The sequence below is a fragment of the Pristiophorus japonicus genome, chromosome 7 (genome assembly GCF_044704955.1).
Source record: "Pristiophorus japonicus isolate sPriJap1 chromosome 7, sPriJap1.hap1, whole genome shotgun sequence".
Classification (NCBI taxonomy): Eukaryota; Metazoa; Chordata; class Chondrichthyes; family Pristiophoridae; genus Pristiophorus; species Pristiophorus japonicus.
In genome coordinates, this window is record NC_091983.1 from 556,816 (window position 1) to 570,565 (window position 13,750).

The following is a 13,750-nucleotide window of genomic DNA, read 5'->3' on the forward strand; positions in this document are numbered from 1 at the left end:
CCCCAGGCTCCGCCCCTGGGTGTTGCTATGGGCGGTTCCCCAGGCTCCGCCCCTGGGTGTTGCTATGGGCGGCTCCCCAGGCTCCGCCCCTGGGCTGTTGCTATGGACGGCTCCCCAGGCTCCGCCCCTGGGCTGTTGCTATGGGCGGCTCCCCAGGCTCCGCCCCTGGGCTGTTGCTATGGACGGCTCCCCAGGCTCCGCCCCTGGGCTGTTGCGATGGCCGGTTGCCCAGGCTCCGCCCCTGGGTGTTGCTATGGACGGCTCCCCAGGCTCCGCCCCTGGGCTGTTGCTATGGGCGGCTCCCCAGGCTCCGCCCCTGGGCTGTTGCGATGGCCGGTTGCCCAGGCTCCGCCCCTGGGTGTTGCTATGGGCGGCTCCCCAGGCTCCGCCCCTGGGTGTTGCTATGGGCGGCTCCCCAGGCTCCGCCCCTGGGCTGTTGCTATGGGCGGTTGCGCAGGCTCCGCCCCTGGGCTGTTGCTATGGACGGCTCCCCAGGCTCCGCCCCTGGGCTGTTGCTATGGACGGCTCCCCAGGCTCCGCCCCTGGGCTGTTGCTATGGGCGGCTCCCCAGGCTCCGCCCCTGGGTGTTGCTATGGACGGCTCCCCAGGCTCCGCCCCTGGGCTGTTGCTATGGCCGGTTGCCCAGGCTCCGCCCCTGGGCTGTTGCTATGGGCGGTTGCGCAGGCTCCGCCCCTGGGCTGTTGCTATGGGCGGCTCCTCCCCTGGGCTGTTGCTAGGGGCGGCTCCCCAGGCTCCGCCCCTGGGCTGTTGCTATGGACGGCTCCCCAAGCTCCGCCCCTAGGATGTTGCTAGGGACGGGTCTCAAGCTTCGCCCCTGTGCTGTTGCTATGGGCGGCTCCTCCCCTGGGCTGTTGCTAGGGGCGGTCCCCAGGCTCCGCCCACAGCTGTGGGCTGCGTTATTCCGGCCGGCAGGCAGGGGGCGGGGGCAGTGACGCGGCGCGTTGCCCACACGGAATGTCTCCGGACCGGAAACTGCGGCGGATCGGCAGGAGTTCCGACAGCGCGTCGCTTGGTGACGGAGCCAGGGCCAGGTTTGTGTCAGGGATCGGGCCGGGGCGGGGCGGGACCGCGGCCTCCTTCCCTTCCCTCCCCTCCCGGCACAAGGGGCCGCTGGGCTGCCCGGGGCACGGGCCCGGGGGCGGTGTGAGCTGCCCGGGGCCTGGCACCGGGCTCAGGCTGAGGCTCAGGCTGAGGGCCCTCTCTCTGAGTGTGGACACGGCCCATGGCGCGGGGCAGACAGAAACTATTCCTCTGGTGCGGGCCATGACCTGAACATTGGCCGGGTACACCCAGGGCGGTGGCAGTCTGGAACTCTCTCCCTGTTGTGCTGTTGAGGCCGGGGGTGCATTGCAAATGTCACCACTGAGGGCGATAGATTTTTGTTGGACAGGGTTATTGAGCCACGCCGACACAGCCCCACGGGGCCCCGTGGGCACCACTCTCGCCTCTGAGTCAGAAGGTTGTGGGTTTAAGTCTTTCTTGAGCACACAAATCCAGGCCGACACTCCCAGTGCAGTGCTGAGGGAGCCCCGCACTGTCGGAGGTGTCGTTTTTCGGATGAGACGCTAAACCGAGGCCCCGTCTGCTCTCTCAGGTGGATGTAAACAATCCCACGGCACTATTTCCAAGGCGAGCCAGGGGGAGTTATCGCCGGTGTCTTGGGGCCAATATTTATCCCTCAATCATCATCACTGAAACAGATTATCTGGGTCATAGAAAATAGAGGCAGGAGTAGGCCATTCGGCCCTTCGAGCCTGCACCACCATTCAATAAGATCATGGTGATCAGTCCCTCAGTACCCCTTTCCTGCTTTCTCTCCATACCCCTCGATCCCTTTAGCCGTAAGGGCCATATCTAACTCCCTCTTGAATATATCCAATGAACTGGCATCAACAACTCTCTGCGGCAGGGAATTCCACAGGTTAACAACTCTCCGAGTGAAGAAGTTTCTCCTCATCTCAGTCCTAAATGGCTTACCCCTTATCCTAAGACTGTGTCCCCTGGTTCTGGACTTCCCCAACATCGGGAACATTCTTCCCGCATCTAACCTGTCCAGTCCTGTCAGAATCTTATACGTTTCTATGAGTTCCCCACCTCATCCTTCTAAACTCCAGTGAATAAAAGTCCAGTTGATCCAGTCTCTCCTCATATGTTAGTCCAGCCATCCTGGGAATCAGACAGGTGAACCTTCGCTGCACTCCCTCAATAGCAAGAACATCCTTCCTCAGATTAGGAGACCAAAACTGAACACAATATTCCAGGTGAGACCCTGTACAACTGCAGTAAGACCTCCCTGCTCCTATACTCAAATCCCCTAGCTATGAAGGCCAACATACCATTTGCCTTCTTCACTGCCTGCTGTACCTGCATGCCAACTTTCAATGACTGATGTACCATGACACCTAGGTCTCGTTGCACCTCCCCTTTTCCTAATCTGCCGCCATTCAGATAATATTCTGCCTTCGTGTTTTTGCCTCCAAAATGGATAACCTCACATTTATCCACATTATACTGCATCTGCCATGCATTTGCCCACTGACCTAACCTGTCCAAGTCACCCTGCAGCCTCTTAGCATCCTCCTCACAGCTCACACTGCCACCCAGCTTAGTGTCATCTGCAAACTTGGAGATATTACACTCAATTCCTTCATCTAAATCATTAATGTATATTGTCATTTTCACATTGCTGTTTGTGGGGGATGCTGCGTTTCCTACATTACAACAGTGGCTACACATCAAAATGTACTTCATGGGCTGTGAAGCGCTTTGAGATGTCCGGTGGTCGTGAAAGGCGCTGTATAAATTCAAGTCTTTCTTTAAGATACAGATCAGCCATGATCCCATTGAATGGCGGAGCAGGCTCCAGGAGCCGAATGGCCTCCTCCTGTCCCAATGCTCCTCTAACAATAGTAGATTCATCCTGTCGACCCCCCCCCCCCCCCTTCTTGGACCCTCTCCAGCCTTGAATCATCCCTCACTATAATTGTCAGCCCTGTGCCCCAGGGTTTCACACACCCAGTCTTAAGCTCACAACTCATCAAACATTCACAATATTCAAAATACACACCACTAAATCCAACCACCTATTTTAATATTGATTCTTTCCAACAGTGTTCTTTACCCCTGCCATATTATTATATCAGACCTTGCACATATTTGTGATCTTTCCTCAGACTCCTGCCACTCCTTCCCTTCCATATTCAACTCCTTTGTGGTTGAGCTCCTACATCTCCTTTACCCCTTTCCTCTTCCTATTTCTCCAAAGCCTTTAAACCAGCATTTCACCATTTTTTCTGTTCCTTTGCCATCTCTCTCTCTTCCCCCAATGTACCATCATCAGGTACGTCTAATGCGCGCTCTCATTTTTGATTTAACACCATTTTCATTTGCCTCTTGCTGTGTGCAATTAGCTGCCATATTTCCCCACATCACAACAGTGACTACATCTCAAAAGCGCTTTGGGGCGGTCTGAGGATGTGAAAGGCGCTATATAAATGCAAGTCTTTGTTTTCATTCTCATCTCAATATAAACATTGCTCTTTTTATTTAAGAAACCAATAATTTTCACTAACACAATCTTTCCTCCTTGGTTGTTTTTCATCTCTCCTTTTCCCCCTCAACCCCAACATCAATTATATGAGTTACAATAAAATCAATTTCTGGTCATCGCTAGGGTACCTTCCTTCACTTAAATATTTCATATTCACAATTCATTATTTAAAAAAAATGTACTTCAAATCATCGCTAATTAAGAAATCCCACTTTAATTCCCCATTCTTATACTCGACTTCCAGAGATCCACTTGTAATATAATGGTGTGTACATATCCTGTCTTTTGTTTGGAGAGATTGTTGGAATTGATCAGCTGTGAGAAATTGACCACACTCCATAGGCAGTCGTTCGGTGCAGAGGGAGGAAAGTAGTGAAGAAATAGCGGTAATAAAATGTTTATGGTACATAAGAACATAAGAAATAGGAGCAGGAGTAGGCCATTTGGCCCCTCGAGCCTGCTGATCTGATCATGGACTCAGCTCCACTTTCCCGCCCGTTCCCCATAATCCCTTACTCCCTTTTCGCTCAAAAATCTGTCAATCTCTGCCTTAAATATATTCAATGACCCAGCCTCCATAGCTCTCTGAGGCAGAGAATTCCACAGACTCAACCCTCAAAGAAGAAATTCCTCCTCATCTCAGTTATAAATGGGCGGCCCCTTATTTTGAGACTATGGCCCCTAGTTTTAGCTTCCCCGATGAGTGGAAATATCCTCTCTGCATCCACCTTGTCGAGCTCCTTGTATGTTTCAATAAGATCACCTCTCGTTCTTCTGAACGCCAATGTGTATGGGCCCAATGTACTCAACCTAGCTTCATAAGCCATCCCCTCATCTCCGGAATTAACCTAGTGAACCTTCTCTGAATGCAATGCAAGTATATCCTTCCTTAACATCATGGGCCGCCCCGACCTGTGTGAGACCACCACCGCAGGTCGGGGCTATAAATAGAGCTAGAGCGCCGGGCCCTGAAACATCGTGGCGGAGGTGCGGCGAATGAGGGTATGGGGCCCAGAAGAGGCGAGGGCCCTGGGGCAGCACGGGCCCAGCCCACACTGCGATATGTGTGCGCACTAGGTCCGTGCAGCAGAGCTGGTCTCCAGTCGTCCTGGTTAACCCTGTTCACTGGATAGGTCCTCGCTCTGTCGAACCCCGTGTGGTGGTTGATGTGCAACGGTCACCACACGTTAAAAAAAATCCAAGCACAGGCATCTTCCACCCCTTCAACTGGAGTTCAGGACTGGAATACCGGGTCCTTCATTGAAACATCTGTGAACTTGTGGAAGCAAGTCATTCTCGTTCGAGGGAGCGCCTATGATGATGATGGGCAAATTTATATTCGACAAATCACAACTTAGTAGATAGGAAATGCAATCCCCAAATGTACTAAAAAAAAATAAATGTGTACCGAAAAGCAATTCAATCTTTCAAAAGTAATTGTTAGATCGAAGAAAATCTACCTCTTACAAACAAACAGAAACTGCCATTGCCCTCTCAAGCGGACATAAAAGATCCAATGGCACTATTTCGAAGAAGAGCAGGGGAGTTTTCTCCAGTATCCTGGCCAATATTTATCCCTCAATCAACATCACAAAAACAGATTGGTCATTATCACATTGTTGTTTGTGGGAGCTTGCTGTGCGCAAATTGGCTGCCTCGTTTCCCACATTACAACAGTGACTACACTTCAAAAGTACTTATTTGGCTATAAAGCGCTTTGAGATGTCCGATGGAGAGCAGGTCTCCAGTAATCCTGGTTAATCCTTGCCACTGGATAAAGGCCTAGCTCTGTCAAGCCCCCTCCCCCAAATATTACAGTCCCCCGCCCCCAACATATTGCAGTCTCTCCCCCCCCCCCCCCCCCCCCCCCCCCCAAACATATTGCAATCCAACCCCCCCCCAACATATTACAGTCCAACCCCCCCCCCAACATATTGCAGTCCAACCCCCCCCAACATATTGCAGTCTCCCCCCCCCCCCCCCCCCCCGCTAACATATTGCAGTCCAACCCCCCCCGCAACATATTGCAGTCCAACCCCCCCCCCCAACATATTACAGTCCAACCCCCCCCCCCCCAAACATATTGCAGTCCAACCCCCCCCCCCAACATTTTACAGTCCAACCCCCCCAACATATTGCAGTCTTCCCCCCCCCCCCAACATATTGCAGTCTTCCCCCCCCCCCAAACATATTGCAGTCCAACCCCCCCCAACATATTGCAATCTCCCCCCCCAACATATTGCAGTCCAACCCCCCCCCCCCCAACATATTGCAGCCCCCCCCCCAACATATTGCAGTAGTTTCCCCCCCCCCCCACAACATATTGCAGTCCAACCCCCCCCAACATATTGCAGTCTCTTCCCCCCCCCCCCCAACATATTGCAGTAGTTTTCCCCCCCCCCCCCCCAACATATTGCAGTCCAACCCCCCCTCACAGGGCCACCTTCCCAGTGCTACCAGGAGCTGTCTAGGACACACCCTCAGATCACCACCTCCGCTGCACACCCCACCACCCTCCATGGTCCAGGGGACCCCTGCTCCCAGCACTGATGGATACCGGTGCAAGCCCCCAAGGCTTGCTGACTCTGTGCTGCCATCCCTCAGGACATGGGATCATCCCCACTACTGTTTGATTCATTCACGGCATGTGGGCATCGCTGACAAGGCCGGCATTTATTGCCCAGTCCTAATTGCCCTTAACTGAGTGTCTCGCTGGGCCATTTCAGAGGGCTGTTAAGAGTCAACCATATTGCTGTGGGTCTGGAGTCACATATAGGCCAGACCGGGTAAGGGTGGCAGATTTCCTTCCCTAAAAGACCCACCCCCGACAATCCGGTACTTTCATGGTCACCATTACTGATACTAGCTTTTTATTAAATTCCAGATTTAATTTAATTAACTGAATTTAAATTCCCCAGTCCCACATTTTGCATCCCCCAAATGTTGTGAATGCATTCCCTCTACAGTAAGGCCATACCACAAAACTAGCCCCCCTCTGAACTACTGCTAAACCCTACTTACCTACTTCTAATCTCGTCCATGATCCCTATCCTTCTGTATCTCTTGGGCTTGAAAAGAAGAAAAAGATTTAAAAATCAAATGATAGGTTAAAGGAACGGATAATAATAATCAAGGCCACTGATTTTGAGTACTTATAGTAAACTTGACAGAATCACAGACTTAAATCTCCAATACATCAGTAAAATACCAGAATTCCACGTAATAAGAGAATGTGACTTGGTGTTTCAGCGTGTTACATGGTATACTGTCCCTGTTGTATTTGCCATCACACCATAAGTAATGCTACAGGAAATGTACTTTCTTTTTCTTACTAAAAGTTTTATGTCTGTGTGTGTGTGTGTACTTCCTATCTATTAAACCTTACTTTCTGTTGTTGCCCTTTCTGTCACACTTTTGTGTTTCCCCATTATAAACTCCAATCTTCACATTTATGATGGAAATCACCAATGTAAAGGCACTGGCTGTAATTGTACAAGTTGGCCACTGGATGGCATCTTTTCCCCACAAATCCCTCAAAATTTAAGAATGACCATTTTTCTTCTCAGTAACTGAAATTTCTAATGTCCAAAATAAGTGTTAAACAATTTTAAAAAAAATACATGTTTCAGATTTATGTGATTTAAGTTCTATTGAATTTTTACTATTATAGAATCATACACCACAGGAGCCCGCCAATCGGCCCATTGTGCCTGTGCTGGCTCTTTGAATGAGCGGTCCAATTAGACCCACTCCCCCCGCTCTTTCCCCATAGCCCTGTAAATGTTTCCTTTTCAAGTATTTATCCAGTTCTCTTTTAGAAGCTTGTATTGAATCTGCTTCCACCAACCTTTCAGACAACGCATTCCAGATCATCACTCGCTGTGTGAAATCATTTCTCCTCATCTCCCCTCTGTTTCTTTTGCCAATTACCTTAAATCTGTGTCCTCTTGTTGCCGATCCTCCTGCCATTGCAAACAGTTTCTCCTTATTTACTCTATCAAAACCCCATTATAATTTTGAACACCTTGATTAATATCTGCCTTAATCGTCTGCCTATTATTGCCTCCATTATTGTTTTTACTTGAAGGCGCCAACCTTTCCCAAAAGTGGACTTGATATTTTTACCCAGAGCTGTGAGATGAATTGCGATTGGCGGTTTGTGCACGTGCAGAGTACTGACGGAATAGTTTTCTTTAGTTTCTATGACTTTTTGTTCAGTTATTTGACAGCATGATGTGAAGAAAAGCTAGTGGACAAATTTGAAAAGCTTATATAGAGGTTTCTTTTGAAACAGAGAGGCTGTGTGAGCAAGGAGAAATGACTAAGCGAAGAGTGTTGTATCTCATGCTAATGTTCATTCTTCAAACAGGAAGACCTTAAACTTTGAACCCAACTAATGATCCCCACCGGTGTCTCCTTGACAGTTAGAAAAGGTAATTGTTCTAATTGCTTCCACCTGTGAGACACCGATTCTAATTACTTCTAACGACTAGACGTTTACAAGAAAATGCTAAAACTTGTAATTAGACGTTCTGCTTTTGCGATGGCTGTAACCATGCTCCCTATCGGAGACCTGGGTACATGCCAGGGTTGTGCAAACCGGGAACTAATCAAAACAAGTCTTTGCTGCCTCTGCGAAAATCTCTTCCAGACCTCTTCCCAAATTCATTCAGTGATGATGTGGAGCCTACCCCTCCCCCCACATCCCAGTACCTCTTCGCAACAGTACAACCTTTGTCTTGAGCAATTCCACAGAAAATCTATTAACGTTGGTTGAATTCCCTCGTACAGTTGGGCTCAGAGTTTGTTTAAGTGTGAAAGAATGTTCAAGTTGAACTCACGTTTCATAGAATCATAGAAATTTACAGCACAGAAGGAGGCCATTTCGGCCCATCGTGTCCACGCCGGCCGACAAAGAGCTATCCAGCCTAATCCCACTTTCCTGCTCTGGGTCCGTAGCCCTGTAGGTTACGGCACTTCAAATGCACAGCCCAGTACTTTTTAGATATGGTGAGGGTTTCTGCCTCTACAACCCTTTAAGGTAGTTAGTTCCAGACCCCACCACGCTCTGCTTGAAAACATTTCCTCTCAAATCCCCTCTAAACCTTCTACCAATTACTTTAAATCTATGCCCCCTGGTTGTTGACCCCTCTGCTAAGGGAAATAGGCCCTTTCTATCCACTATATCTAGGCCCCTCATAACTTTACGCATCTCAATGAGGTCTCCCCTCAGCCTCCTCTGTTCCAAGGAAAACAAACCCAGCCTTTCCAATCTGTCCTCATAGCTAAGATTCTCCACTCCCAGCAACATCCTCGTAAATCTCCTCTGTACCCTCTCCAATGTAATCACGTCCATCCTGTAATGCGGTGACCAGAACTGCACGCAGTACTCCAGCTGTGGCCTAACCAGTGTTTTATACAGTTCAAGCATAACCCCCCCTGCTCTTGCATTCTATGCCTCAGCTAACAAAGACAAGCATTCTGTCTGCCTTTTTAACCACCTTATCTCCCTGGCTTGCTACCTTCAGGGATTTGTGGACCTGTATTCCATAGTCCCTTTGTTCCTCTACACTTCTCAGTGCCCTACCATTTAATGTGTATTCCCTTCCCTTGTTAGCCCTCCCCAAATGCATTACCTCACACTTCTCTGGATTAAATTCCATTTGCCACTGTTCTGCCCACCTGACCAGTACATTGATATCTTCCTGCAGTCTACAGCTTTATTCTTCATTATCAACCACACAGCCTATTTTAGTATCATCTGCAAACTTCTTAATCATACCCCCTACATTCAAGTCCAAGTCATTGATATATACTGCAAAAAGCAAGGGACCCAGTACTGAGCCCTGCAGAACCCCACTGGATACAGCCTTCCAGTCACAAAAACACCCATCAACCATTACCCTTTGCTTCCTGCCTCTGAGCCAATTCTGGATCCAACTTGCCACTTTGCCCTGGATCCCATGGACTTTTACTTTCGTGACTAGTCTGCCATGTGGGACCTTATCAAAAGCTTTGCTGAAATCCATATACACTACATCATACGCACTGCCCTCATCGACCTTCCTGGTTACCTCCTCAAAAAATTCAATCAAGTTAGTCAGACACGACCTTCCCTTAACAAATCTAAAGGGACTAGATAATGTCGACCAATACAAGCTGTTTCACCTTTTCCAGAGCAGTACAGAGAACACGGCCTGCCCTTGAAGAGGGAAAATTCAGTGAGCGAGTGGTCAGTCTATGGAACAGGCTCCCTAGGAAGGCCGTAGAATTCGGTAGTATTGATTCATTCAAATGAAAATGAGACCAATGTCTTTTGTTAAATAACATTTTGGGAAGCAGTATGGGAGTAATTTGAGACGCGTCATGTGGTCCGTGCTCGGGAGGAAGAGGTGTCTTTGGACCTGGGGTTCCCAAAGCTCTCCACCCTGGGATTTTCCTCACCTCGTGTCTGGGTCTGTGCTCGACCCATTGATAGAGATTGATTGCTGTGATTGGTCAACAATCCATTATCGTTGTATCAAGTGACTACCAGGATGGTCGAAAGCCAACTAGATGGATCTTAATTTTTTTTTCATCCAGCAATTCCTATGTTCCTAATAGCCCGATTATGGGTAGGCCGCAGCTGGAGTATTGTGTCTAATTCTGGGAACCACAATTTAGGAAGGATGAAGGGGTTAACTTATGAGGAAAGGTTGAGCAGGTTGGGCCTCTACTCATTGGAATTCAGAAGAATGAGAGGTGATCTTATAGAAACGTATAAGATTATGAGGGGGCTTGACAAGGTGGATGTAGAGAGGATGTTTCTACTGATGGGGGAGACTAGAACTCGGGGGCATGATCTTAGAATAAGAGGCCGCCCATTTAAAACTGAGATGAGGAGAAATTTCTTCTCTCAGAGGGTTGTAAATCTGTGGAATTCGCTGCCTCAGAGAGCTGTGGAAGTTGGGACATTGAATATATTTAAGACAGAAATAGACAGTTTCTTAAACGATAAGGGGATAAGAGGTTATGGGGAGCGAGCGGGGAAGTGGAGCTGAGTCCATGATCAGATCAGCCATGATCGTATTAAATGGCGGAGCAGGCTCGAGGGGCCGTATGGCCTATTCCTGCTCCTATTTCTTATGTTTTTATGTGAAGGATTTGGAGAGGATGCAGAAGAGATTTTACTAGAATGGTTCCAGGGATAAGGGACGTCAGTTATATGGAGAGGCTGGGATTGTTCTCCTTACAGCAGACAAGGTTATGGGGAGATTTAATAGAGGGGTTCAAAATCATGAGGGGCAGATAGAGAGAAACGGTTTCCAGTGACAGGAGGGTCGGTAACCAGAGGGACACAGGTTTAAAGCCAGGAGGGGATATGAGGAGAAACTTTTTTACGCAGCGAGTTGCGATCTGGAATGCACTGCCTGAAGGGGTGGAGGAAGCAGATTCATAAGGGAATTGAATAAATACTTGAAAAGGAAAAAATTATGGGGAAAGAGCAGGGGGAGTGGGACTGATTGGGGAGCTCTTTCCAAGAGCCAGCACAGGGGCGATGGGCCGAATGGCTGCCTTCTATGCAGTATGATTCTATATGCCTAAATGCCATTGAGGGGAGCTGCACAAGTTGGGAGGTGGGGGAGTGTGTGGTGTAGTGACCTGCTAACTCCAGCAGAGGCAGCACAGCTCAGTCCAAGGGATGTCTGAGTAAAGATCTGATGCATTTCTTTCAATTTCCTGTTCAGATTTGGGTAAGCCGTCACAGGCTGAAATCTAACAAAGATGACACAGAGTGACAGCGTGCCTTGTGATGCTGTGGGTAGAAGAATCATCTATCGGGATGAATATGGGACTGTGTGCTTTGTGGGAACAGTACCGTCAGCAGCAGGTAACGATGCTTTCTGCTTCCTTCCATGATCGTTGAGGTAATTCTCGGATTAGAGGAATGCTCTCTTTATATTACTCAGTCCCTGGGATGAAGTTGTTCCTGGATTTTTCACCAGGAAGTTTATGATGAGAGTTGGAAGATTCCACTCATTGCCGTACCTCGCCTCAAGGTCAGAAGGTCATGGGTTCAAACCCCACTCCAGAGACTTGAACCCACAAATCTAGGCTGACACTCCAGTGCAGTGCTGAGGGAGTGCTGCACTGTCAGAGGGTGCCGTCTTTTGAATGAGATGTTAAACCGAGGCCCCGTCTGCCCTCTATGGTGGATGTAAAATATCCCATGGCACTATTTTGAAGAAGAGCAGGGGGCTTATCCTCGGTGCCCTGGCCAATATTTTAATCCCTCAACCAACATTATTTAATCTGGTCATTATCACATCGTTGTTTGTGGGAGCTTGCTGTGCGCAAATTGGCTGCTGCTTTTTCTACATTGCAACAGTATTTCCAAAGGTACTTAATTAGCTTTAATGCCCCAAGGTCGTGAAAGGCGCTATACAAATGCGAGTCCTTTGTCTATAATTTGGGGATAGTTGACCACTGTAAATTAAAATAATTTGGATTTTTCACCATTTAATTGTGGAAACTTTACAACTCGATCTGATGGGCATGACTTGTTTGTTTTTAACCCCTGTTCTGTCGCAGGGAACAGTGACAGTAATACTTTGGGCAGATTGTTAGTTTCGACAGTGTATACATGATGCTATCGGTTGTTAGGGCAGTGGAGACAATGTTCTGTTAGATGGTCATCTGAATATAGCCCTTTCATTGGTGGGCTCAGGGAGGAAGGAGGAGCTACTGAGAGTCCAGACCAAAGTGGGTTGAGTTAGAAAGGTGGGAGGGGGGGGGAGGGGAGTGGAGAGTGGAGTCAAACAAAAGTGGAGAGGGTTAGGGGTGACGGGAAGAAGGGAGAGCCAAGGAGCCTGAGGTGTGATGGAGTTCCACAGAAGGGGATAACAGGTAGGGAAACAGTGGCAAAGAAAGACAATCTTTACACCCACCTTCCTTTTCCGTGGTTTGTTACGTACAGGTTGAACCTCCCTTGTCTGGCACTGTCGGGACCTGGCCTGTGCTTAATAAGGGATTTTGCCGGATAAAGGGAGATCAGCACAAGTGGGGGGGCGGGTGGGGGAGAGGAGGAGGTCGGTGCCCCACAGGTGGGGCCGGGTGTCGGTGGGCCCCAAAGCTGGGGTGGAGGTTGGCCGCGTTCTGCTCCCCCCCCCCCCGGCCACCAGAATCATGCCGGACGAGGGGTGGTGCCAGATAAAGGAGTCCCGGCTAAGGGAGGTCTGACCTGTATTTGCCTCATGGGTTCTTGCTTAAGAATTCATAGCAACACATTGCTATCGAGAGCCAGTAGGTTTATTAACAAAGATTTAACAATCGCACGACACATTACCAGTTTATCCACCAGGCCAACAACTGCATACCTCATCGTGGATCCCCTAAACCCAACTGGCTGGGGTTTTATTGAGCCTTGTGAACATAACATGACTGGCTAAGCCCCTCCCAAACCTGTGAGCATACTCACAGGTGGATACATTACAGGGGGGGAGAAATCGGAGAAAAATGGTAGTAGGAGCCGGAATAGATGGAGGCAGAGACAAATTGTTGAGATTAGAGTCGGGGGGTGTGGGAGAGAGAGAGAAAGAAAACAAACCCGGAACCCAGATAAAGAAACTGAGGATCACATGGATACTGAAAGTTGAGGGCAAAAATAGGCCATTTAGCCCATCAGACTTGTCTGTCTGGCATTTCAGTTCATCCAGCCAGCATCCAGCTGCAGCTCAGATTCCCCTAATGCCTGTGATAGAAAAATCAGCACAAAAGAGGCTGTTGAGGTTGAACTTCAGTTCAGCTAAAACCTGGTGAAACCTCGGAGCTCACTGCTGGCCGATAATGTGGAGGAGCCGGTCGCTCGCTCGCTCGTTCTTGAACCTGCCTGATTTTGATCCGACCCGACGAGATAATCAGACAAGATCTATGACGGATGGACCGTCCATCACAAAAACACCCTTATCTCCACCACTAAATATTGGGAAATCTAGCGATCTAACTTGGTCACCGACAGTGTCAGCTGTGGCTCAGTAGGAAGCACTCTCGGCTCTGAGTCAGGAGGTTGTGGGTTCGACCAGGGACTTGACCACCAAAAAAGTCTAGGCTGACACTCCCAGTGCAGTGCTGAGGGATCGTTGCACTGCCGGAGGTGCCGTCTTTCAGCTGAAACGTTAAACCGAGATCCCGTCTGCCCTC

The 13,750-nt window shown here is 49.1% G+C and overlaps 1 protein-coding gene across 5 annotated transcripts in view; it reads left to right on the forward strand.

The window, feature by feature from the left end:
• Window positions 1-13,750, forward strand: part of tbce (tubulin folding cofactor E) — a 109,524-nt gene that overhangs the window by 46,845 nt on the left and 48,929 nt on the right. For 2 of the 5 annotated variants that reach the window (XM_070884651.1, XM_070884655.1), the window contains exons 1-2: window positions 903-1,052; window positions 11,299-11,441. In XM_070884651.1, coding sequence (XP_070740752.1) covers window positions 11,336-11,441 — 106 coding nt within the window. In that variant the 5' untranslated portion in view covers window positions 903-1,052; window positions 11,299-11,335. Of the gene's footprint in view, window positions 1-902; window positions 1,053-7,940; window positions 8,005-9,802; window positions 9,847-11,298; window positions 11,442-13,750 lie in introns of those variants that run through there. The other 3 variants (XM_070884652.1, XM_070884654.1, XM_070884653.1) reach the window with 3 other exon arrangements.